The sequence below is a fragment of the Cajanus cajan genome, chromosome 9 (genome assembly GCF_000230855.2).
Source record: "Cajanus cajan strain Asha chromosome 9, NIPB_CcT2T_4, whole genome shotgun sequence".
Classification (NCBI taxonomy): domain Eukaryota; kingdom Viridiplantae; phylum Streptophyta; class Magnoliopsida; order Fabales; family Fabaceae; genus Cajanus; species Cajanus cajan.
This window is the reverse complement of record NC_138525.1, coordinates 1,166,870-1,194,595: the sequence shown is the minus strand read 5'-3', so window position 1 is coordinate 1,194,595 and position 27,726 is coordinate 1,166,870. Positions and strand designations below refer to the sequence as shown.

The window sequence follows — 27,726 nt, the reverse complement described above, 5'->3', positions numbered from 1 at the left end:
TTATTTCTTGATTACACGGTGCATCTGTTTCGTTATACGTTTACGCTCCATTCAACGGTTAAAACTAAAAATTAAAATATGATTTTCGACAAAAAGTGATATGGATTTTTCTTAGGATTTGTCTAGAAGTTGTTATAATGATCATATATTTAGTTTTCTTAATTATCCATAAATTTTGCTCTGAGTGTTTAAAATATCTAAAATTAATTTTTAATATACATTTCATATATTTTCAATTAAAAATAATTTTTCAGACAATAAAGTTCTCCCACTAAATAAATTTAAACTTGGTATAACTGATTAAACTAGAATAATTTTGCACCATTTGGTACACTATTTGGATAGTAAATGAAATAAATGATTAATATATATTTAGAAATCTAACTAAATAGTTAGATTTTCTCTGAATAAATTAAAACGTCAATATAATTAATATGACAATTTATTAACTTGAAGTAAATAATGTTATATATAAAAATAGACGACGTACATTATACGCATCCAACATCTACTAAAATAGTAACAATTTTAATATGTTTATATATTTGTGAATACGCGAGATATATAATTTAATAAATTAATGATGCTATCATCCTATGTACTTGAAGAGTGAACGCGAAAAGAAAAACAACAGCAAAATATAATGAAAAAGTTAAAGGATACGGCCAACGACAGCTTCGATGTTCCTTCTTGTTGATTCCTAATGGAGAATTTTGGGATCTACAAGTGTTTTCTGAATGTTCTCGAAGAGCTAAATATGTGAATATATACAATTTTTTAAGAAGATCTTGTTAATATATTATTTTAGATATGAAATAAATTATATTAAAAATATAAACACTTTGATTACTTTCAAGTTGTTGTTCAATTTTAACAAAATTTGACATATATGATCTAAGAGATATAAACTTTCCATCTAATGGTTGAATTTATAAAATTCACATTTAATATAAAGTTATTGAGCGGTATAACACTTAGTAAAAGTTTCACCGGTGTCGTTTGAACCTTCCTCTTTTTTTTATATGTATTTATGATCTTTAATAAAAATTAATCATTACTTTTAATATAAAATATTTATAATTAAAAATAATAATAATATTTTTTTTGACAACGAGAGCTAGAAGAAGAAAAAAAAGACAAACTAACAAAGAATAGAGAAATAAACAAAAGTTAAACTCTAGGAAATGCAATCCTATAAAAAAAGAGAAGGATTCAAACGACACCGGTGTAACTTTTACTAAGTGTTACACTGCTCAATAACTTTATATTAAATGTGAATTTTAAAAATCCAACCGTCATATCTCTTAGATCCTATATACCAAATTTTGTTAAAATTGAATAACAACTTGAAGGTAATTAAAGTGTTCATATTTTAGTATATTTTCAAATGTATATATTACGTCAATTTTATTTTATGAGAATGAAGTATCAAATCATCTTAGATTAATGTAAAATTTGGTATATATGATCTAAGAGATATGAACTTTCAATCTAATAGTTAGATTTTTAAAATTCATATTTAATATAAAGTTATTGAGCGGTGTAACACTTAGTAAAAGTTACACCGGTGTCGTTTGAATCCTTCTCATAAAAAATAGTAATATAGCAAAAAATTTCAATTATTTTAAGAATATTGAAAAAAAATTGACATTTATTTTGATCTATTTGTTGGATTGTTTTCAAAAACACTGAATATGTGAACACCGTTTGCGTAAAACAATTTTGAAAAACAAAATCCAATGTCTCAAATATAATAATTAAATAATAATAAATTATATTTCATTATTTTAGTTTTTAATGATAAACATTTTATTAAATGTAATCAAATACGTAACTTAAATTAATCTAACTAAAAATAGGGAGTGAGTTTATAGACTTAGAACAGATTAAGAAACTTTAAAGTATAATCACATACAACACTATTTTCATCATTTTTTCTTTTGAACATTATTTATAAAACGTGTTGATCCCATTCAATGGAGAAATTAAGAAATTCAAGATCCAAAGTTGAACTCCATGTGGCAATGAAACAACATTTAGTCAAATTCATGATACTACTAGTTCCCACTAATTTTCCTGCACCTACTTCGAAGCATTATTTTAGCAATGTGAATTTCATTCTCATGCCTCAAAATGATTAAAATGATAGTGCTCAATTTCAACGCTTTCATTCACTTGCTAGCTGCACACATGTCATCCACTTGAATCTAGATCTATTTGTGATCATACAGTGTGTCAAATTTATTAATAACTCTATCTCATTTTATTTATAACTTTTGCAAAAGAATATTGGTTATTATTTTATAAGAATAGTCTCAGAAATATAAACAGACTAGTTTAAATATAACTGCAATTTATACAATGTATTTACTTATTTATGAAATAAGATATTTTAATTATATAAAAATATTCTATTATAAAAATTATTACAATCAATTATCTTCTTAGCATTATCTTAAACAAATAAATAATAACATTGCATTCACCTCTTGAGTCTTTTCAAATGATATATATATCATCTAATTTTTAAGTGATCTTTATGTATTTATTTAAGTAACACATACAATTACTTATAAAAAGATAATATTATTTGTGCATTATTAAGAAACATCAAATTATTAATATAAATGTAAATAATTAAATGATATTTGATCTATCACTTAATTTTAATTCACAAATTATATCTTAAATATCATGTGAATTGTGATTTAAAAAGTATATCAATTTTAAAGAATAATCATAAAAAATTGATTGAGAAATTATAATTTATAAAATTAAAGAATAATAAAAATTTTCATAAAAAATATAATATTACACATAATTTAAAAATAAAAGATAAAATATAATTAGTAGAATATAAATTATTTTTCCCCCCTTCAATTTAACTAATGTCTTTATTTTAGAGGAGGTGAATTATTTTAAAAAATTAGAAAAAAAATGTGACTAATTGTAAAAGAAAATTTAGATTTTTTATTGGGTTGTTGCATGCAATTCCAAAGTCGGAACCTTGAAACAGAAGGGTGGTTGACGCGTTGCTCCACATCCATGCCTTTACCGTGCCGCTACCTTTTTATTTGCTTCCCGTGTGAACATCGCAAATATACATCTGCGAGTGCGTGGTAAGAAACTGAATTTCCCTTTTTGGCTGTATGCTCTTTCTAATTCAAAATGCATATCTATGGAATCGCTTGCATTGCAAAAACTTCTTTAATTTGTATGTGTTGTTCGTTCTTTTTTAATGACCGGGAATTCTGTGGGTGTGATTTGTGAAGGGATATGAGAGCTTGAAAAAGTGGTACTCTTTTTGTTTGAACTTGGGTGTGTGTGATGGAGTTTTCTACAACTATGCGAGTCTGGACCCTTTTCCTGTTACTATTGCTACTACTGAAGAGTGATATTGTGCATTCGGCTTCTGATTACTTGATTGGGCTTGGAAGCTATGACATTACCGGTCCTGCAGCTGATGTCAACATGATGGGGTATGCTAACGCCGACCAAATTGCTTCTGGGCTTCACTTCAGGCTGCGGGCTCGAGCTTTCATTGTTGCTCAGTCAAAGGGTAACCGGGTAGTTTTTGTGAACCTAGATGCTTGCATGGCTTCACAGCTTGTGACGATCAAAGTGATTGAGAGGCTCAAAGCAAGGTATCAATGATGACTACTTCTGTGCTCTCAAGAAATTATTATGATTATAACTTGTACAAATTATGGAATATTGGTTATGTGGGACATTTTTTTTTTTATAATGTTTTTCAAGCTGCTCTGGCATGGCTGACGGACTAACCGCCTATGCGTTGGTTGCATTTTAGGCTTGGTGCTTGAGGGGTTCTGTACTGTTTGACCAAGTAAGTTGGTCACGTTTTAGGTTTGGCACTTGAGGGGTTGTGAGCTGTTTGACCTAGTATGTTGGTCACATTTTAGGTTTGGTGCTTGAGGGGTTGTGGACTGTTTGACCAAGTACGTTGGTCACATTTTAGGTTTGGTGCTTGAGGGGTTGTGGACCGTACGACCAAGTAAGGTCGTGGATGGCTGACCTATACTTGTAAGACACATCATTTTTATGACCAAATCACTCTAGCATGTTAACAGGGAAGAGGCCCTAAGGCTCCGGAGTCAATGGACCTCTCGAAACTTCAGGCCAAGTACAATAAAGGTGGGAACCTTTAGTGCTGGAGGACACGTTTATTAAGTAGGCATGACTAGTCACACTTGGTTGAATCTTACTAGGTTTCTTGAGTTCATATTGAGCATTAGGACTCTCAGGCAAATTTTGTTCTTTAGAGTGAACTGCGGCTGATGTTTCCATATAATTTGTTTGATCCCTAAATACGAGGCTGATTTTGTACTTTATTTTGTTTGACAGATATGGTGACCTATATACCGAAAAGAATGTGGCTATTAGTGGAATTCACACACATGCAGGTCCTGGAGGTTATCTCCAATATGTTGTGTATATTGTGACATCTCTTGGATTTGTTCGCCAGTCATTTGATGTCATTGTTGATGGCATTGAGAAAACCATTGTTCAAGCCCACGAAAATCTCCGCCCGGGATCAATATTTGTCAATAAGGGTAAGGAAAAAACTTCTCATTCCTTCTCTGTCTTTTCTCAGTTGGGTACTTATATACGGATGCAATGCACATGGACAATTTAAATGTTAATTATAATGATGGTAGTTTTGCATACTGCTGAAGATAAATTATAATTTAATTGTTAATTATGATCGTGCAATAAGGGCCTTTTCTCCCTCTCTAGTCTTTTGACAATGTCACATAGAGATAAATTATCTTCAACTTGCAGGAGATCTCTTGGATGCTGGTGTAAATCGCAGTCCTAGTGCTTATCTCAACAATCCTGCTGCAGAGAGAAGCAAATATAAGTATAATGTTGATAAAGAAATGACTTTGTTAAAGTTTGTTGATGATGAATGGGGTCCTTTGGGAAGTTTCAATTGGTTTGCTACTCATGGTACTTCAATGAGCCGTACAAACTCATTAATTAGCGGGGATAATAAGGGCGCAGCTGCAAGATTTATGGAAGACTGGTTTGAGCGAAAAGGGTCAGTAAGAATGGATTCTGTTGGATTTGATGATGGAATACCAAGAAGAATTTCAAATATAATTCCCAGCCTTCATGATAATCGTAAGTTTTTTTGCTTTAGGCTACAATGCATCCATTGACAAAATAAGCAGCTTCTTTGCCTTTATAGCATGTTCATTATGTAACGACAGAATTTGTAGGTTTATATGCCATGTGGGTCCATTTTTGTAGCATGTTTTTTTCCATGCAGAGTAAAAGCCTCAAATGGTGGTCTGACCAAAGGATTTTTTCTCCCTTGTGTTAGAATATATAAAAATATCTTATCATAATTTATAATATAATAGATTATCCTCTAAGGCTACTTTCCCTGTTTTTTCATTATCTCATGGGATTTGTTACCATATTTCCGTATTTTATCATGATTTGTTTCGTCGGTTAGTTAAAGTTACTGTTGGTATAAATTTAAGGTTTAGTGCTCTAGGTTTTATGAACTCATTGAATACATCAATACATTACCATTTATCATACATCTTAGTTAATATATTCAGTATTTCAATATCTTTTATCTTTCTTTATCTCTCTATACCTAAAAGTCCATAATTTCAAAATGCTATCAGGATCACACCATCCTCCTGACCTATTCCTGCCACTACATCGCAGCCAAGCTCCCCAAAATTAGGAGTTCTACTTTATTTTCCTGATTTCCCCCTTCAAACTAATCATCTCTTGCCCTATCAAGTTTCCGATTTTGCTTCCTTCCGTTGTGTTTTTCCTTCTTGCAAGTTTAGCTCTCTTCCAATTATGCTACCATCATTGTTGATCCCCAATTATTGTATCACCATTCCAGTAGATCTACTCCTGCTGTTTCACAACCTTTTTGGCTGCCGTTTGCAGCTGTCTGAATCTTTTCTTGCCAGTCACAATCTGATTTGACTCACCACATCCTTTGTTGCATCACCCATCTCTGCAAGTTTCAGTCATCAAAGTCTTCATGAGCCAACATGCGCTGCACAATTTTGGCTGCCCTCACCGGTGTGTGTGCTTTATGAGTCACCTTCTCGACTCTTAAAATTTGGACTTAAAAGTCTAGCTCAACCCCACAAAACCACTTTGTAAGTTGAAAACTACTCATGTTTTATAAGCTCTATTTAAGCCATATTGTTAGTCGATGTAAGACATAACACCACCCTTGAGATTGCAATTAAGGTAGCCCCCAAAGAGACTGCAACTTAGGTAGGTTAGGGATGACTGCAATTAAGGTGGCTTTTCAACACTCCTCCTCATGCCCAGGATGATTGCTGGTTTGGTTTTGTTTGTTTGTGAGCATATACTGTTTGATTCTCAAGTGTGCCATCTTTTTTGGCAGCATGGTAGAGGTCCATTCTGGTCATCATCACCACTGCCAGGCTCATTTCTCTATTTTCTATCCAAATCTGGGTTAAGTTTCTCATTTATTAAGCTTTTAGTAGTGCTTAACCAACATCACTCAGCTGTTTCCTTTTGTTTGGCTCTCCCAATTTCGTTTTTGACCTTGTTTGGTATTTAGGTCTTTGTTTTGAAGGATCCTCTAGTTTGGCTGTTGCCCCATTTCTTTTTGTTGCACCCCTCTTGTTGTTTGATTATTAGGCAGCTGTACTTGGTTTGTTGCATCCTCTTGTTGCGCCCCTTATGAAGTTAGTTGCATGGATTATGAGCTCTGATCTGGTGTTTCTAAGTTTTTCAAGTCTTCTCATGAAAGTCCTAATATTGGTGGAGTTAGTGGAGTTGTCTGTGTACAAGACAAGTAAATATCCAAGAATGGCTGATTGAGCAAACTTGTGAAACATACACGAATGATACCTTGCTTTATATATGTGGTATAAATAGGTCATCACTCATCAATATGGTGGTCATCTGATAATAATTAGTAAATGAATGTTTCAAACCTCACTTAAATATATTTGGTACAGACCATGAATTACTGGAGCTTGCTGCCTCATTCCAATCTCCTCCTGGTAAACCTGCAACTAAAACTTCAAGCGTTGCTAGACGTGTCAGAGGTGTCCTTAGGCAGGTTGACAAGCCTAGATTTGTATCTGCATTTTGTCAATCAAATTGCGGGGATGTTAGTCCAAATGTACTTGGTGCTTTTTGTACAGACACTGGACTACCTTGTGACTTCAATCATAGTACATGTGGCGGAAAGAATGAATTATGCTATGGTCGAGGACCTGGGTATTTTTTTTTATTGCATGCTCAAAGTTTCTTTAGTTTTTACAAATTTTCCTAAGCCTTATGGTTGCTAAAGTGCCTCCTATAAACTGATTTGGCAGTTATCCAGATGAATTTGAAAGTACACGTATTATAGGGGAGAGACAATTTAGAAAAGCAGTGGAGCTATTCAATGGAGCATCTGAACAGATTAAAGGGAAAGTTGATTTTCGACATGCTTTCATTGATTTCTCTCAGCTTGAGGTAAATCTTTCTAATTCTGAGGTCGTAAAGACATGCCCTGCTGCAATGGGATTTGCATTTGCTGCTGGAACAACTGACGGACCTGGAGCTTTTGACTTTAAGCAAGGTGATGATCAGGTAGCTACTGATAAGACCTTGTGCTTACCCTGCCCATTATCCTAGCCTTGTATTCTTAAATATCTTTGAAATTTCATGTTTATTTTTTCTAATTCTATGTCAGGGAAATCCTTTCTGGAAGTTGGTCCGCAATGTAATTAAAACACCAGGCAAGGAACAAATAGACTGTCAACACCCAAAGCCTGTCTTACTTGATACTGGTGAAATGAAGCTACCATATGATTGGGCAGTAAGTTACTCATTTATGCTGAATATCACGTGGTATAATCTCTAGGCTCAGTTCAATTATGTTCTGTGCTATCTGATTTGTAAAATGATGGAAGATTGATGACAGAGACTGTTTTAGCAGATTATTCACTTTCCTCAGAGCGTTGCATACCTTGATCACTATTCTTGGCAAAAACACTTTAATTCCTTCAATAAATGTAAATAATCTCAATAAAAATTGATTTTATAGTACCAGTTTTACATCACGGAGTCTAGTTTTTTTCTTCAGATACAAATTCTAGCATGCATTCTCCAGTTGTTTTGGCAGATGCTTTTCCAAGATGTGTGTTTTATGTTCTTTGATGACGGATGTTCCATGTTTTTCTTCACTCATTGTCTGCCATACACATACTTCCTATTTGTTTTTTTTAGACCCAAACATATCTTTGTTGCATCATGAAGCACCTTTTTTTTCGTCAAAGGAAATATTCCTTCCTTCAGCCTGATTGCAATCGTTTTCATTACTAAAAAAGACTGATTTCCAATAATTTTTACTCACTCATGTTCATTTGCAGCCTTCAATACTTCCAATCCAGATCTTCCGAGTTGGGCAGTTTGTTATTCTTAGTGTACCAGGAGGTATGAGCTCTTACTCCTAATTTCTTATAATGATGATATTGTTGAAATGGGAATATATCGATCCACGTATTCATAATCAAGCCCCCAAGCTGTTGAATAACTTTGAGCCAAAATTAAAAAAATGAACTGTTATCAGCATCATGATTTTTTGATGATTTGGGTTCCAACAATGTTCATCTTAGTTATTTTGGGTTGTGTGAAAAATTCAAACCAATCCGACCCATTTAGAGAAAAAAATCCGAGCGGATCTACTTTGCAAAACCGGTTTAGTTACCCAATTCAATTTTACAAAATGGATCAGTTTGATTTTTTTAAAAAACCGATTCATATATGGGTATAAAGTGGTAACCATACCAAACTGTTTCAGTTTTAAAAAATTTGATCCATATTTTTAAAAAATCAAACCTACTTTATAAAAAAACAGATTGATTAGCCGGTCCACTTTTATAAAATGGATTGGTTCAATTTGGTTTGAGTTTTTTTAAAAATTCAATCCATGAACGCTCCTACTTTGAGTCTTTCACTATTTTTGTGTCTAAAATCTAAATATTTTAAGATCTGATATAATCCAAATCTAGTTAATCATTATGTTGTTGTGCTATATTATATATCTGTATGGCTACTTTTTTTCCTTACACTTCTGTATTTGTATTTGTATCAATTTGTTAATTGTGAAACAATTCAATTGTTGTAATTGTTTTAATTCTGACAGAATTTACAACAATGGCTGGAAGGCGCCTCCGTGATGCAGTCAAGACAGTGCTAAGTGGTAACAAAGACTTTGGTAGCAACATTCATGTTGTTATAGCAGGGTTGACCAATACTTATTCACAGTATGTAACTACATATGAAGAGTACGAGGTGCAGAGATATGAGGTCAGTTACACAACACTCTTCTGAAAAGAGACATGAAGCATACAGCAATCATTTCCACATTGCTATAGCAATAGTAAACGCAACTGATAGAAAGTTATTTCTATGCTACTGTAAAATAACCTAAAGCTACCCTTACAGCTATGAGAGAAGATAAAAGACTACATAAAAGCTAAGAGTAAAAACTGATATTTTTCATTGATGATTCCATACAGCACCAAATCTTATAGAGGTTTACTAGGAATAATAACCATACAAGTGGCACCATCCTAGTTTAGGGTAACTGAAATAAAGCAATATTAAAAGATAAAATAATATCCTAATATTTAAGACTATCCTATAAAATCCTTTAACCACTTAATTTTATCTCTTTTGGGCCTCTTTAGGTTCATCGTATAAGCAACATTAGTGGGTCTTTACACTTTTCGGAATGCAACTTATCATCAAACAACACAACTTTATACTGGCAAGAGATACATCCCGGAAGGACTGAAAAGCTTACCTAGCATGATAAATAGCTTGTTCATGACTTCATGTGCATATATCTACTTCTTTCTCTCAGCTCTTTATGCTTAGATTATTGTGTATCTTTGTGCAAATGGACAAATATTGACAAACATATGGGAAATATTACAATGACAATTATGTTTCTGCAATCCAAGTGACCATTTTGTGCTGCTTTATAATTTCAATTTTCATGTTACCAGGGTGCGTCCACGCTGTATGGTCCACACACACTTAGTGCTTACATTCAGGAGTTTAAGAAGCTCGCGCATGCTCTCATCAGTGGCCAGCCTGTAGAACCCGGCCCACAACCCCCTGACCTCCTCAATAAGCAAATAAGCTTATTAACACCAGTAGTGGTGGATGGAACCCCTATTGGTGTAAAATTTGGGGATTGCGACTCCGATGTACCCAAGAACTCCACCTTCAAGAGAGGTGACATGGTGACAGTTACATTCTGGTCTGCGTGCCCTCGAAATGACCTTATGACTGAAGGTACATTTTCCCTGGTGGAATTTCTCCAAGGAAGGGATACTTGGGTTCCTGCTTATGATGATGATGATTTCTGCCTGCGTTTCAAGTGGTCAAGGCCTTTCAAACTCAGTTCTCATAGTAAAGCCACTATAGAATGGAGAATCCCACAGGACGTAACTCCTGGTGTATACAGAATCAAACATTTTGGGGCTGCTAAGAGCTTATTAGGATCAATTCGTCATTTTACAGGTTCATCTAGTGCATTTGTTGTTGCATAGTAAATGGAGGCTCGCGGATAAATTTAATTGTTGGAACGCAATTACCTCTGTATCTGCAATTTGTTGTACTGAACTGTTCCATAATAAATTAAATCAGCGATGATTCCACCTTGTTATCAACTATTCTTTATCTCCTTTCCTACAAATTCAATGCAGCTACTCCCATGTTAATCAAATCATTTGTGGCTTACATTTGCTCTTTAGACACTGTTAACTATTCCCATGTTTAATTGTTACATACATGAAAGTTATTTTTAAGGAATTCTTATACTTCCATTATTTTTACTTTTGGCTGCGATGGTATGTGAGTTATGCTTTCAAGAGAAGGCTTCCTAGTCCCGAAGTCCGTCTCAGCGCTGCGCTTGTGGCCGAGGTTACCATTAGCGGAGAAAAAACTCATTTTCCTTTGTCATTATACAGGTTTTGATGCTTTTATAAATTTTAAAATATTGCCATATGTCACAATCTATAGTTAAATAATAAATTAAATCATATATCACAGTCCATAATTAATTAGTAAATTAAATCATTAAATTTATTATGATAAAATGGCACCCATTAAATACCTATTTGTCATAAATATTAAATCTATATCATTCGAGGATTATCTGCATGTTTGTCAAGACCTGATCCGTGCTGAACTGCAGAAGCTATTCAATAGTAGTTTTTTTTTTTGTTTTTCTTTCAAATTGACGCAGATTGCTTGTGTTTTTCTTTCAAATTGAAGCAGTTTTTGCATACATATGCTCATTGTGAACATGCCTCCAAACACATTATAAATGGTCATTTGTTAAGATCAATGTTTTTGTATTTTATTTTAGACTTGCGCAATTTCTAATTAGCATGAAAATAGAAAGAATGAAAAAGAGAGGACATAATGTGATGTAAGGAGTCACTGCGATTGTTGTTTTGTTTTATCACAAGGGAAGAAGTGATTTTTTTTTTGTAAAGATAAGAAAGATTATAAAAATGGTCATAACGAGGATTGAACCTAGGTTCTCATATTTCTAACTATCTTAATCCCTCCTCATCTAACCATTAGGCTAACCCTAATAATTGGGAAGGAGTGATTATTTGTGTGACTATGTAAAAAGTGTTTTTTCTTCTCTAAATTGTGAGAAAAGTGAGAAGGAAAGCATCAATTTTTTTTTCTTCTCTAAATTGTGAGAAAAGTGAGAAGGAAAGCATCAATTTATTACAAATAGACATTTACCCTTAAATTACACAACTTGCAAAAATATATATGAAACATTCATGTATCTTTCAAACCAATGAACATGCTTTTGCATCCGTTTCACGAAACAGTTTATGTGGGAGTTAGTTATATAAAAATCAATTTAATTAAAGAATTTATGTTTAGAAACATTTATTTTAAAAATAATTTAAACATAATAAATTATTTGAATAATGACAATTACTTTTAGATTTACAATTAGTTAAAAGAATATGAAAATTTAAATTTATTTAATATTATTAAAATAATAATACAATATTAGGCTAAAAAGATATTTTCTTAATATTTATCTGTATAATATTTCTTATCTTAAAAAAAAAAACACAAATATTTATCTTTTTTTTTGGTACTAAATAACTAAAGAAACGTCATATTTTTTTTCTTGTTTTTTTTTTCGTTCTTTTTACTAATCAAACACAGTGATAGCATAATTTTAACAGCACAAAAGTATCTGAATCGTTTTTTTTAATGGAGTAACGGATGTAAACTTGATTTATTTATTGAATTGAAGGATACGACGACGTTTAACAAGAACGGCTTTCTAGTTTCTACACTGGCAGCAGCAGAAGTGTATCGCGTTTTCCCAGCTGAAGAAGAAAGCGCACTCAAATCCTCTCTGCTTCGAGTTTGAATTTGAAGAGCAGAAGAAGAAAAAAAAAACCATCTGATTGTGGAAATGTCAGTGCAAGAGTACTTGGACAAGCACATGCTTTCACGAAAACTCGAAGATGCGGTCAATGCCGCCGTTAGGGCCAAGACCTCCGATCCCGTTCTCTTCATCGTAAGTTATCTCTCCACCTCTATCTCTTTTTCACGGTTCTCATCGGAATTTCTCAGCGTGCGTTTTTGCGGTGACCGCAGTCGAATCACATGAGAAAATCAGTGCAATCGGTGATAACAAAAATCAAGGCGAGGCAGATCCTCGATAGCAGAGGGATTCCAACCGTCGAAGTCGACTTGCACACTAACAAAGGCGTGTTCCGCGCTTCCGTTCCCAGCGGCAACTCCACCGGCATGTAAGCCTTCTTACCGTTTCGTTAATCGCTCTCGTTCAATGCGCTATCGATTTGGTTGGTTAACCATTCGTTTCAGGTACGAAGCTGTTGAGTTACGCGACGGTGACAAAGGAGTGTATCTTGGAAATGGCGTGTCTAAAGCTGTTAAAAATATCAACGACAAAATATCCGAGGCGTTGATTGGTATGGATCCGACGCTTCAGTCGCAGATTGATCAGGCCATGATAGACCTCGACAAAACTGAGAAGAAGGTGTTTTAACGTCTTTCTGCTATGAACTCGTTAAATTGGTTGTTAATTTACCGTATTACGTACTGTTTTGTTCAATGCTTCGATTACTTTACATATCGGAATGAATTTGCTTACTGATTAGGACAAAGTGCTATGAATAAGCTGAGTATTATTATAGTATGGTTTTCCTCTATTTCTCTAGTTCTGGATAGGAGTTTTAGGTTCCTTAGTTTACTTTGATGGATACTACACAGATTAGCGAAATGAACATTCTGTTCCCCTAAAGTCTAAATGAGAGGGAGTCTGTGTCAGATTATTTTTATTTATGAAAGGTTGTGGTAAAGATACATTTGTGTTACGTAGTCAACTAAAACTTTGTCAATTTTTAATGACATCAATAGATGATACAGGGTTTTCCTTCTCCATATATTTTCACTGTTTTGTTTTTTCATTTTCTATTTCTTTTACAAAGTGCTCACTTAAAATAACCAAGCCTCTTGGGCCAACGGTTGTAAGACCTGCCCTGGGAGAGGAGTCGACCTGATGCATCCAAATTTGATTCTTGTCAATGTTAAAATAATGGTTGGCCATCAGAAGTCATATCTCGCTAGTGTAAATTAGTTTTTACTTGTCAGCTTTGGGACATTAGACCATGTCTATTGGAACAAAAAAAAATAAAAAAATCAAAGTGCTCACTTAAGCTAGTAGGAGCATTTTGTTTGTCTGTTGGAAATATGACAAATTCACACAGGATATTAGAAGCATGATTTGTATTTCACTTTGGATTTGCATACTTGGTTTTCTTTCCAGTTTTGAATGTTCAAATCCACAATATTACTTTTTTAATGATAATTCCGAGTGATTCCTTGTCTTTCTTCTATTTTCTTCTGGATACCATGACGAAGGCAGTGTGTGGCTGATTCTTACATCATAAATTTGTTGTGAACAGATACTATTACATGCGTGTTTGAATAATTCATTATAGTAAGATAGTTCTCCCAATTTTTTTAAAGATTTAATATGTATTTCTTGTATCTGTTTTGTTTCTGATTTTCTTTGTAGGGGGAACTTGGAGTCAATGCTATATTAGCTGTGTCCATTGCGGCTTGTAAAGCTGGGGCTGCTGAAAAGGAGGCATGTCTCTTCGTCAATTAATATTTTATAAGTTCATTTAACTTTTAATATGGAAAATATGTATATATTTTCAGTCATGATATCATGAAAATAAAGACAAACATATCAGGTTCCACTTTACAAACACATTGCTGACATGTCTGGGAAAACCAACCCAACACTTCCTGTTCCTGCCTTCACTGTCATAAGTGGTGGAAAACATGCTGGGAGTACTCTGGCCATTCAGGTATTGTATCTGTTGCTGTTTAATTTCTTAGACATTCTCATGTTTTTGCTAATATTATTCTTTTAGGGTTGTGCTTCTTTTCTCTAAAGAATCTAATGAACAGTGAAATTAAATGACAAATGAATGTGGAAATATTTTCATTATATGTCAAATCAATCAAAAAATAACTTGGGGCTCATACATCTTCTTTGTAACTAACACGGTAACACCTGTTTAATTATTTGTGGTGTAACTTTGGCAATTTATTGTTGTGTGTGATTTTTTTCTTCATTTTCTGACTTTCTAACATTAACAGATATAGTTTCTTTTCAATCTGGGTTCCTTCTGTTTCATAGTGGTTTGGACTCTTTGAAATATGAAATCTTTCCTACATAATTTCTATCAGGAAATCATGATTCTCCCAATTGGAGCAAGCAAATTTGAGGAAGCACTGCGAATGGGCACTGAGACCTATCATCACTTAAAGGTGGTTTGGATTTTTTTTATTTATCAAATGCTATGGCTTTTTCTTTCTGTCTGAAGATATTTTTTTCTCATAATTTCACTCATTAAAATGTAAGAATCCTAATAGTCAGTTGCAGATATCATCTATAAGCTGATACATTTCTATATTGATGATGACAAAAGGGCAGGCTGTCATTACAGAAAAATCTGGTGCACATAACTGTAATGTTGGTGAAGATGGTGGCTATGCTCCTAATATCTCCAGGCAAGCTTTATATGTTATAGAATTATTGGATTTCTGCAGCTTTTAAAATTTCTATACATTTAAATACAAAAGCAGAGCCTTTTTCCAATTTGTGGGGTAAGTTACATGGATCACATGGCATCATAAATTTCTGTAAAATTCATCTCTGTTAAACGAATAATATAAAGGGGTGGAAAAGTCTCCATTTTAGGAGTGAAAAACAAAAAAATAACTCCAAAAATTGCTGTGCACAGTATTTTTAAATTCAGGTGTAATATAACACATAGAAAAGTATTCAAAACAAAATAATGTTTAAATTTATATGGAATATATATAAAATTAATTTATGTAGAATAAAATATATATAGATTAAAATAGGAAAAAAATAAGTTTAAAATTATAAAAATGATAAGCAGAATTAATTCTGAAGAATTTGAATAATAAATATAAAAGAAGTTGAGAGTGAAGTGTCATTCTTGAAGATTGTGTAGATCATGGTTGTCAAACTCGCGAGTCAACTCGTAAACTCGTACGAGTCTAGGGTAGCAAAACGAGTTAACTCGCGCATAGACTCGTTTTTTGGTAGACTCGGGTAGACTCGGTCTGACTCGGGTAGACTCGGTCAGAATCGCGAGTCTGAGACCGAGTCCAAGAGTCTGGTTAGTTTTTTTTTTTTCACCCCTAAATGGCCCAAAACGACGTCGTTTTGCCTAGGGTTAGTAAGTGAGAAAGCATTTTTCCCTTCGCGCGACATGCCTCCACCATTCTCACGTTTCTGATCTGGTTTTTCTCCCTCCGCAACGTTCGAACACTGATCTCCGCCGCTACGAACGCTCATCTCCGCCGCTACGAACGCGCATCTCCGCCGCTACGAACGCCGCCGCAATCAAACGCCCCCTGCATACGAACGCCGCCGCAATCAAACGCCCCCTGCATACGAACGCCGCCGCTATCAAACGCCCCCTGCATACGAACGCTGCCGCTATCAAACGCCCCTGCATACGAACGCGCGTCCTCTTGCTGGGAAGGACGCGAGTCTATTTTCTCTCCCTCCGCTGCATCTCTGCCGCATACGACCGCGTCTGTCTTCGTGAGTCACTCTAACATTTTTTGATTTTTTGGTCTGTTAGTGTTATTCACAATTCACATACCATTTTCAGAGCAAGATGTCTGAAACCGGTGGTGGCTCAAAGTCTTCACATACCATTGATTTTTTGGTTGTTTATGTATGGTTAAGATTTGTATTATGACATTTTATTGTTGTTATTTGACTTATTTCAGACTTAGAATGTTGAAATAGTGATATCATATTGTGTGTGTTCATGTTTTTTAATATCTTTTAATATTAGGTAGACTCTTACGAGTCTACGAGTCAAGTCTACGAGTCGAGTCTACGAGAGCTCCACGAGTTTGTGTAGACTCTCGAGTTTGACAACCTTGGTGTAGATTATTCATATATATGGGTAGGTTGTATTAATTTTATTATCTACTTGCTTTTGCTTATAAAGTTATTATTAATGTTGTTTGAGGCTAATTATCTAAATTTTTAAGCAGCTAAAAATTTAATATTAATTTTAAACATAAAATCGCTTGATACTTATGAAATTTGCACTTGGTTAATCTTGTCATACTAGGTATTTCTCTACTCTAAAATAATTCCTTTGAAAGCGTTTTAATTTTATTTATACTCTTTAGCTGACTGTATTTAAGTATTTTCAGCTTTAGAGAAGCCCTGGATCTTGTGAAGGAGGCCATTAGCAGAAGTGGTTATAATGAGAAAATAAAGATAGCGCTCGATGTTTCTGCTACAAATTTTTGCATAGGTAATTATAAGTTCCTGCCCCTTGTGTACTTTTAGATCATTGAGAAGATGGAATTTGGTGATGCTTGCTTTAATATTGCATATTGCTACTATAATGGGAGATTATTGAAGCAATGCTTTGATAACTGTTTAACTGCATCATCTATGAAAAATGCAATCCATTTATTTTACTTTGCTGTCATAACAAAATAAAATTAGTCTTCTTAAGAGATATAAAATAACAATCTTATTTGCTAATGCTATAAATTCCAATGATCAACAGCTATGGCAACATATCATCTTTACATTTCATTTAGGGATTTCGTTTCAACTTGATTTCTTAATCTGCTTTTACAAGTATTATGTGAGCTGGTTATATAAGTCTGTCTTTTTCTTGTGCTAATACCTTTTTCAGTGAGGCACTCTTCCTCAGCTCATGGTGTTAAATTAAAATCCTCTAGTACTGTTTGGGCACCTTTTTGCCTTTTTGACTAGTTTTTAACCAGTTTATGCTGTTATGTATATGCCTTTTCCCTGATATAGGTAAAAGATATGATCTGGACTTTCAATCTCCTCAAAAGTCTGGACAGAACTTCAAGTCAGCAGAGGATATGCTAGAGTTGTACAAGGAACTATGCTCCGGTAAACCAGTTTATCTTACTATTTTCCTGATGGGGTCATTATAAATTATTTAGTTTATACTTCGTGTTTATTTTGGATTTTTCTTTTTTGAAATTGTAGAATACCCTATTGTGTCAATAGAAGATCCATTTGACAAGGAAGACTGGGAACATATCAAACATATCTCAAGTCTAGGGATTTGTCAGGTATTATTTTTTAATCAATTTATATTTTGTTTTGAGTTGATGTCGATTCATTATTTGTCCTAGATAATTTGTGTTCCCAAAGATTGATGCTATGAAGTAGGGCTTACCATTTTGGGGATTACGTGATATATTTTAATGATAAAAATGGATAATTTTAATTAGAAAAATAATAATAAATTGATTGTTTGTGTATCTTTGCCATATTGACTCATTAGCATGCTATGAGTGCTAGGGAGGGGAAAACAAATCTCATATAGTTGCTTTGTCTTTTGTCTCTTTATAGGGGTTGAGCATTAGAAAGGTTATTTGCATATTACCACTGAGATGTTTAGTGTATAGTATATATTGGCTACTGATAGGAATTTCTATTTATATAGTTTCTCTTTATTTGAATGGTTCTGCAGGTAGTTGGGGATGATCTCTTGATGTCAAATGCAAAACGCATTGAGAGAGCAATAACTGAGTCTGCTTGTAATGCCCTTCTTCTTAAGGTAACTTGCTGTTACTCCAATTAGCTTTCAAGCGTTTGTAATGCCTAATGACAAAGTTAATCTTATCTCCAAGTTTTTACTTTTAAGAATAAATACTAAATTTAGTTTTTAATGGAATCATTGGAATGTAAGCAATCTTGTTTCAGAATTAAGTTGAGGTGTTAGATATCCACATTATTGGAGGTCGTCTTTTCATGTAAATACCTGATCATAAATTACAAAGCTAGTTTTTCTAAAAGAGAAAGATATCTAACCATAGCTTGCCAGTAGTTTAGTTTTTTGACTTTTTATTTTTGTTTATTTATTTATTTTTATTAATCATTTGGGAGGGTATTTTGATTCTCCTCCTTTGTATTTATCCTTTTATTTTCTGGAAGAAAATTAACACTGAAATGTGATGATTTCCCATTGTAATCTAGGTCAACCAAGTTGGAACTGTTACGGAGGTCATTGAAGTGGTGAAGCAGGCAAAGGAAGCGCATTGGGGGGTGGTAACATCTCATAGATGTGGGGAAAGTGTAGACTCTTTCATCGCTGATTTATCTGTTGGCCTTGCTTCTGGTGTGATTAAAGCAGGAGCTCCTTGCAGAGGAGAGCGGCTAGAAAAGTACAACCAGGTCTCTTTCTGATTCTTATGCTGATGATTTTACTGCATTGTGATTATAAATGCTTAAAAAATATTTTTATGCCAACCATATATTGTCAACCCACCAATTCCTCTCCCAAGGGAAGGTGGCAGTTTTCTATGATTGGTGATATATTTGTGATATAAGTAATTTTTAAGTGACGATTTTATATAACCTGTAATTTTGTTCATTGCTGGTTGTAATTGTAAATATGCTAATTTGATCTGTCTTTTTTTTTTTTTTTTTTTCTTTTGCGATAGCAGTCGTACTAATACATATAGATGTTTTTCCTCTTTAGGCTACTCACCCTATCTTGATGGCAATATTTGTGGCATCTGTGTATGATTCTTTATTCTTTATAATAAACTGTATATTAAAAAGTAGTGTTATCTTGGTTAGCTTTGCTCCCTGCAGACTTCTATGGATTTAACCAGTGATGTATAACTCGTCCCCGTAAATATTTGTTCTGTTGGAAGTTGTTGTTGAACTTTACATTGGAGTATTTTTTTTTTAATGCAATTTCTTCACCCTTTTTAAATTTTATTTTCTTTGGCAAGTATCCTCTCCAGCTTAAAATAAACTTCATATGATGCAGCTATCATCCAACCACTGAAATCATCATTACAATACAAGTTCTATTTTAAAATTGTCTATGTTTAGTTTTTTTTTTTGTTTAGCGGACAGGACCCCAGATCAGTTTATTTTCAATTGGAGAGGACCGTTGCTTATTTTATTTTTAATTTTTAATTTATAATCCGTTCCAAGCTTATATCAAGGTCTTAATTATAAGAAGCTTGGAATACCCCTAGATCTTTTTGTTTTCATTAGTATAATTATCTTCGGAATCCATCTTGATTTTCTTGTGCTGCCCGTATCTCCAAAAGAATTTTCCGTCAGTTTTTTTCTTAAAAGGGATTTGAATTTCTTCCTTCTTCTGAGGTAATATTTGGCTTTATCTTTTTAGGTTTGTCAAAAGGAAAAAAATGGGCCTAACACTATTATAAAAGCTCTTAAAATTAAAAAGCTTTTTGACTTGAACAAAAGCCCAAAAAATATAACTTTTATGGAAGCTTGTTGAAGGAGCTTCTACTTTTAAGAGAAGCCAAAAAAAACTAGGCCAAAACTTTTAATTTATTACTAGCTGCGAGTCTCATGCAGAGATGAAGTTGATGTTTGTCGAGTATGTATTCTCGTTTGTCCTGGTAAAGTGAAAGGAAGGAAAAGCATAACAGTTATTATCTGAATTTTGATACAGTTACTTCGAATTGAGGAGGAGCTCGGGGATCAAGCAGTTTATGCTGGTGATGATTGGAGACAATAAGAATGAACGATTTCTTTAGATTGGTTTTTGAGTTATGATTTTCTTCTTTATGTTTGATACGTGTGGTTGAAGTTCATCAGTGTACCATATTCATCAACTGCTTTATCATTTTGTGCCTTTGGGTTTTAGGGAGTGCGGCCTATTTAATTGTCTATTGTTGTTATAGGGGACAGAAATTTACACCAATCCAATGCTGGGTTTAAATTGTTCTGGGCAAGTGATATTGATTGTAGTTATCTCATTCTTTGCATTGCCTATGTTCCAGCACACCTCCTTTACTAACCTGAACGCCTGAAATATTATCAGATAGAATTGATCATTTTTACCTTTATTTGTCTTATTTTTCTATACTTATTTTATAATTTAAATTAATGTGTGATAAGCAAAGGAGAAAGGGAAGCTATTTGGTTTCCTCGCATCAATATTTTTTTCCGTGCAATATTTGCTTGACATGTATATATATATATATATATATATATATATATATATATATATATATATATATATATATATATAATAAGGATTAAATCGGTATTTTTGTTTTCTTTTACCATAATTTGTTGCGGAAAGCCGAGCGCTTATCTAGTTCTTATTAGTATTACCTCCAGTCTTTTTGACTAAATATTTGGTGCTTTGTGAAAGAGGTCAAATATTTCAATTAAAATGTCAGGCACAGACTCCATCTATACTGTAGCTTCTTCAGGCTGCATTATCAACCCCAGATACAATGCAATACAACAGTTAATTGAGGAATGCTAATAATAATACATACGCTCAGACGTAATCTTTTTATAAAAGTGTCCAAATTATTTAATGGAACCCCCCGTAAGCATAATATAGAATCAAAAATTTCTTTTTCTCTATGTTTGGTTGAGAAATTTTAATGGAGTGATTTATTTAATTTTTTAAAAATATTTTGAGATGAAATGTTATATTTATATGAAGAATTTATTAAGAATTTGAAATTTAAACATTTGTGAAATTCTTTAAAATTTTACAACTTCAATTTCGCTAAAAAGAAAAGTAAGTATGAAAATTTTCATATATTTTTATTTTTTATCTTGTAAAGATATATCCTTTATCTCTCATTTTTTGTTGTCTTCGCTCTTTTTTTACCCCCTTTTATCTTTCCTCTCTTATAAAGATTGACATGAAAAATTATTGATTTTTTTAATTGAATATTTAAATTTATGAATATTATTTCTTATTTTTAAAAAATATTACATATTTAAAATTTGACTAATGTTTGTTTATATTAAATTTAATTTTTAAAATTTCAGTATATATATATATATATAACTTATTATAACTTTTAATCATATATAACCAACATTAAGTTTGTGAAATATACTAGCTTAAATACTAGTTGATAATTTAAGCTAGTATATTTCATAGAATAAATGTTGGTTATATATAACTAAAAATTATAATAAATTATATATATATATATATATATATAATATTTGAATGTATAAGATATATTTAAAATTAGTATAAATAGGTATTTTTAAACATAAATTATATTCTTAATTTGATATAATTTATGTTATTGCATATGATTATTTTTAATTATAAATAATTTATTTTAAAAATATTAAAATTTAAAATAATATAATAAATAAAAATTAAATTAAATAAAAAATTCTAAATACTTTCATGAAAAAATATTTTTTAAAGATGTTGTCATACTGCATTTAATATATAAGGACAAATTCTACGTAGAAATTAAATTGTTCTATCTAAATTAAAAAATAAAAGTTTAAATTTATTTATCGAAACAATATATTAAAAAAATATTAAAAATTAAAATTAAAATTAAAATAATTCAAATTTTAAGAATTTTAAATTACTAAAATTTTACGTTCAAATAAAACCTAATTATGATTGTGAAACAGTTATTCGTACACTTACATACTAAGTATAACATAATTAACAAAATAAGTAGTTATCATATATTTTTCTGATTCTTATTATAAGACATCTAATTGAATCACACAAACCAATATACATAATAATATTAATTAATTTTATTAAGTTTATAAATTAAATTTATGATGTACTAATTTTATTTTTCTTATTTATTATTATATTTTTATGAGAGTGGTAAGAATTTACTTAACATAAAAATAATAAATAATAATTAAAAATCTAAAAGATGTGAGAGAGAAATACACACTCTCACAATATTTAATAAAAATAAAATTAAAAAAATAAATTAATATTTTATAGATATTATAAAGTGCCTTATAAATATTATCCCCAGTTTTGTTAAATTGTGCCTTAAGAACCAAGGGAATAAAAACTATATAACAGAATTAACGGAATAATTAGGTGTCATATAACAAACAAAATAACAAGTATATATAACCACTAGAACAATGAAACTCACCGTCATGAACTGTATTCATTTCATCAGCAGCTAGCTAGTGCATGAAATTACTATAAACATGCAATGAACATAAGATATATTATCTTGTCGGCAGAAGTGCTCCTCGTTGCGAAAGCACTAGGATTTTCGAACATGAAGATCACCCGTGACAGTGAGTATGTTGTCGTTAGCAGCTCAGCAGAGCATCTTTTTCTTTACGACTGCACTGTCTCTGTGAGCGTCAGCCGTTGTCAACAACAACATTTTCACCTTAAAGATGAGGATGCCACCGCGAGTATTGGACCCCCTTTTTTATTTTTACGTGATGAATAAGTTTAAATGTGTAATTCCATTTTTCACTTAATCAAATAAAACGGAGTCAGATTAAAGTTGAGAGTGAGATTCATTATTGAGAGAGAAACAACAAACAAAAAAAAGAAGAAAAAAGAAGAGAGAAATCCATTGAGCATTTTCACATTTCAGAGCTGTGGATCATGCTGAATTTTGGACATCAGGTTTGTTGCGGGTTGCATCAATTGTAGGTTTGTTGCGGGTTGCATCAATTGTTCTGTGGCGGAGGCTAGGTGGGCCAAGTCACTCGAATCATGGCGCTTGGGCTCCTACGCTCTTAAGTAAAAAGAGTTGCGCCCTGACTATCAGCTATAGCTTTTGGCCTAGTGGTAAGCGCTCGATCCAACAATTAGTATCAGAGCCAAGGTCATGAGTTCGATACCCAGCGGGGCAATTGCTCACTCATGTTATGATCTTCTACATCCTAGGTCTTCCCGTTCCTTCATCTGGCTTATGTTCTTCATGTAGCATTCAGACTGAATGACTCTATGAAATTACGTCGCTACTTCCACACGGTACGGGTAACGTAGGAGACATCTCTATTTTTCTCCAGGGAATCCTTAGAATTACCACAGCTTAGCTTTCAATTCGCCTCTGACCATCAAATGAAATGTGAATAATCCGCACCCCTCAAGTCACTGTCGAATCATGGCGCTTGGGTTCCTACGCTCTTAAGTAAAAAGAGTTGCGCCCTGACTATCAGCTATAGTTTTTGGCCTAGTGGTAAGCGCTCGATCCAACAAGGTTCAAAGTAGGTGGTTCTTCCTTTTCAACATTTGGATCCTTAAAAGAAGGTCTCCAAAGTGGGAGAAAAGCTTCTCATATCGGCGGTGTTGTTTATAGTTTATAGTTTTTTTTTTTGTTTTTATCTTGTTTCTCTTTGATAAGCATCGGAGATTAGTTTGTTTTAGTTCTAAATTCGTGTACTTTGTAGGGGATTATTTTGTATTCTTTGTTGATTATGGTGAAATTTTTCTTTGATTTAGCCCACTTATGATTTTTTATCTTTATTTCGAGAAGTTTTTCACGTTAAAAACATGTGTTTCTTGTAAGTTTAGTCATTTTTTTTTCATGTAGGTTGGGAAATTTTATTGAGTTGTTTTGTTTTAGGGCATGACCTTCATGTTCGAAAACCTAATGCGTTTTTTTTTTCTCTCTTTCTCCAAGATTTTTCATTTCACTTTTCTTGATAGTGCAAGACAAGACATCTAATTTTGAGTTGAACGTGATAGGCTCCTGCATATTCCCAAAGAGGAGTACCATGACATGGTTAAGATGTCTTCTCCTGAGTTTTCAACTATGATGGACGGATACGAATACTTATATGACACAGATACAATTATTTTAAAATATATAAAATAGATATATGTAAGATATGTGTCTTTATATATTATACTATTTATAATATATAATAAATTTATAATTATAATTTTGATCAAAATTCATAAATATAAATATGTAATTATAATTTTGCAAATTCAATTTTTATTTTGAGATCATGTTTCTTTGTTTTCATATTAATATATTTATATATCTTATTTAACTGTAATGAATATTTCATAAATTTTTTAAAATTTGGATACTTCACCAATACATTGGTAAAGTATTTAAAAATATCAAGATTAGATAAAATTTTCATAATATTTTTAAAAATTCATGCTTCACTAATACATTATACATGTAAGATATTATGCAAATTGAAGTATCATAGGTTTAAAGAATTTGCAGAGTCCATTACTTGCGGGGAGTAGCCAGTGGTGGAAGAGCCGAAGTTGGTGTTCACGAATATTTTGTTTGTAGATATAAGAGGAACAAATATATTTTCCCTCCTTGTTTATCTGTAGTAGTACAAATAAAATACTTCTACTTTTTATTTTTATTTTTTATTTATAAATAAAAGTATTTTATTGTTGTTAATAATAAATGGAATGGACCAATTAAAATGATTTGATCCACCGAACCTAATAGTGATTCAAAGCCCATAAAGGTTTTGTAATATTTCCGTTGTGACATTCTATGCGACATTGAAGGGTTTGTTGCGCGGTGGAATTCACTGAGCCATGCCCATGCAGGTACGTATGCATTTTGTTGGTTGCTGCTGCAGGATTCAAATAATTGAATACTGATTTATTTTATTCCAGGTATCTTCATTTAGAAAGAATCCTGTCTGAGGCATTGCCGGATATCACATGCAGACCCAAGATTCTTCTCCTAACAAAAAATCAGACCTTGATTCAATACATGGGAGGAGACTAATTCCTTCCGATACGTTGGTAATGTTCATATTGTTTTTCAATTAAAATGTGTTTGCCTTGCCACCCTTATTTAACAATTCTCTTGATTATTAAACCAATGATTTTGTTTGTTTGTTTTTATATTTTAACATATGTATGTCGTATTTTTATTTAACGTACGACTTTTTAGATAAAGGGTGTAACGTTGTTGGTATGAATATAGAAGTTTAATTTTAATCTGTTCTTGTATATTGTTGTCATAGCCATGGGAGATGAGAAAGTGGATTTTAATTTGAAGGGGATTTCTCATATTACTGATTCAAAGAGCGTAACGGGTGATAGGGGAATCACAACCGTCACTGACCTTGGTGAAATCAATCTCTTGTTTGTGAAGGAAGAGCTTATGTTGTTATCTACATGTATAAAAGATACTTCTCCTCAAGTTTGGCATTTGAATTTAACTGCAACATCGATTGGTATTTACAAAAATAATGTTGCCAATACTCTTTCACGGATATATCTTATGCCTAGGATTTTCTGTCTTAGAGTTAATTTGATTCAAGCCTTGGATTTGCTGCATGAAGATAGCACCCAAATTTCTCAAATTTTCATCCAGGCTACTTTGGGGAATTTGACCTTTACAAGCAAGTTGGCAAAGAACCATAATGGAAACCCAAAATGCTATGAAGATATGTTAATTGATATGTTAGAGCCATTTAATCAACTGTTGAATTTGAACATGAAAAAAGGAATGTTAGGAAGTTATAAGAATTTAGGGACATGTGTATTTCCTGTAAAGAATGGAGACAAGAGAGTAGATGAGTCACTTCCATCTACTAAAATCATTGATGTTAAACAGAATGAGGGATTTGCTGGTAGACATGATTTGAGGCTCTCTTTGGATGGAGAGTATCATGTATTTGATGAAGATCCACACTGGAATGAGCAATACTCTTGGGATAGCTATGACCCATGTACATTCATCAGAAATTGTAGGTCTGATAATGGTCAATTGCACAAAGGAGATGCATTAGCTATAGGTACAATAGATACAAGAATAGGGAATGTGATGGTCACTCTATCTGAACCTGAAACAATCAGAATTCACTCTTATTCTGATCCGATTGTTGAACTTCAACCTTTGGGGCTGAAGAAGACGGGAGAAATTCAATTAGCTTTCAACTTTTGTTACACAGATATGATTAATCTGTGCAAAGTAGTGTACACATTACCTATGCCCCCTAGACAACATTTTGTTAATCCATTGCATCTGGCTCAGTATCATGGGTTAAGAAAACAAGTTGTCATGCTTGACTCAGTTTCTGGTGAAATCATGTGGAACATGCAAAGAGGTAAAGCTGAATTTGAAACGCTCAAAACTTTTGAAAGTGGGTTGGTAACCTTATGCACTCAACTTGGTGCTATATGCAAGAGAAATCCTATTTCATCACTTATAATTTGCTTGTTTCTCATTATTGTGATGATTGTTTCCCCTCAACATTTGCTGTCTACAATGTTCTCTTGTGTTATCATGCGTGTGCTCCTGCAGCATCAAAACAAGCCAAGAAAAGAGTGTCATGTAGGTTTGCAAATGTTTCATGTTGATACAGCAAGTATAAATGAATTGAAAGCCATTATAAGGGATAGATACGATCGATTAAGAGTTGTTGCGGAGAAATATGTAACAGTGTTGGTTGATTTTGCCACCAAAGGAGAGAGACTACAGTGTCTTATAATATGGCAGGATCCAATAGCTACAATATTAATTATGGTTTTGTGTCTGGTAACTGGGATTGTGGCTTTGATTGTTCCTTTCCAATCTATTGTCTCTGTTTGGTTGCTTTACTTGCTAAGGCATCCAATTTTATGTTCATTTGTCCCAACACTTCATGAAAGCTGGATAAGAAGTATGCCTTCAAAATTAGATAGCATGATAATGGGCTTGATTGTTAGAGATTTAAAACAATGATTCTGATATAAAATAAGTGTTTTTTTAGAGATTTTTAAAAAGTAGAAGTTAATTTTTGTTTGTTTAAATCAAAATAATCATTTTATTTAGAAAGAAACAACTTGAGAATATAATGAGGTTGGATTTAATTTTTTTTTTACCCAATCTAATTAAATTTAATTAAATTTGATTGAGTTGGAATGGATTTGTTAACTTTTTTTTTAAAAGTAATTCAACACAACCCAACCTAACTACAATTGAGTTGGGTCAAATCATATTATTGGGTTGAATAATTAAAAATATATTTCAAAAAAATTGAAACAAATAAAAAAAATACTTAATTCAAATTTTAATACATAATTCAAAATATAATCAACATTTCAATAATCACAAATGAAATAAACCTAAAAATTTAAACCTAAAATTATGTGCATTCTACTCTAACTCCTACCACTAAATTCAATGTGTGTATGTGTGTGCATATATATATATATATATATATATATATATAATCAATTTTGTTTTTGATGAAAATCAAATTATCATATCCAAATTAAAAATTAAAAATTTAAGAAATTTGATTTGATGTATCCAAACAAAACATTTAAAAAATGATAGAAATTGAAATTAAAGTAATTCAAATTT

At 32.5% G+C, this 27,726-nt stretch overlaps 3 protein-coding genes across 3 annotated transcripts; all 3 read left to right on the top strand.

The window, feature by feature from the left end:
* Nucleotides 1-2,969: 2,969 nt before the first annotated feature.
* LOC109815333 (neutral ceramidase 1) lies at nt 2,970-10,702 on the top strand. The gene is made up of 10 exons (XM_020380038.3): nt 2,970-3,119; nt 3,273-3,644; nt 4,363-4,571; nt 4,801-5,142; nt 6,990-7,254; nt 7,353-7,611; nt 7,715-7,840; nt 8,394-8,457; nt 9,170-9,333; nt 10,038-10,702. Exons 2-10 carry the CDS (start codon nt 3,328-3,330, stop codon nt 10,584-10,586), a joined length of 2,295 nt encoding a protein of 764 aa, XP_020235627.1. The 5' UTR covers nt 2,970-3,119; nt 3,273-3,327; the 3' UTR covers nt 10,587-10,702.
* A 1,637-nt stretch (nt 10,703-12,339) lies between these two features.
* ENOC (cytosolic enolase) lies at nt 12,340-20,511 on the top strand. The gene is made up of 13 exons (XM_020382613.3): nt 12,340-12,601; nt 12,682-12,836; nt 12,913-13,087; nt 14,129-14,200; nt 14,310-14,426; nt 14,812-14,892; nt 15,059-15,135; nt 16,834-16,937; nt 17,459-17,557; nt 17,657-17,742; nt 18,147-18,233; nt 18,653-18,850; nt 20,115-20,511. Exons 1-13 carry the CDS (start codon nt 12,497-12,499, stop codon nt 20,178-20,180), a joined length of 1,422 nt encoding a protein of 473 aa, XP_020238202.1. The 5' UTR covers nt 12,340-12,496; the 3' UTR covers nt 20,181-20,511.
* A 4,326-nt stretch (nt 20,512-24,837) lies between these two features.
* On the top strand, nt 24,838-27,129 carry LOC114916342 (FT-interacting protein 3). The gene is made up of 3 exons (XM_029272792.2): nt 24,838-24,971; nt 25,041-25,172; nt 25,397-27,129. Exon 3 carries the CDS (start codon nt 25,399-25,401, stop codon nt 27,100-27,102), a length of 1,704 nt encoding a protein of 567 aa, XP_029128625.1. The 5' UTR covers nt 24,838-24,971; nt 25,041-25,172; nt 25,397-25,398; the 3' UTR covers nt 27,103-27,129.
* Nucleotides 27,130-27,726: the final 597 nt, after the last annotated feature.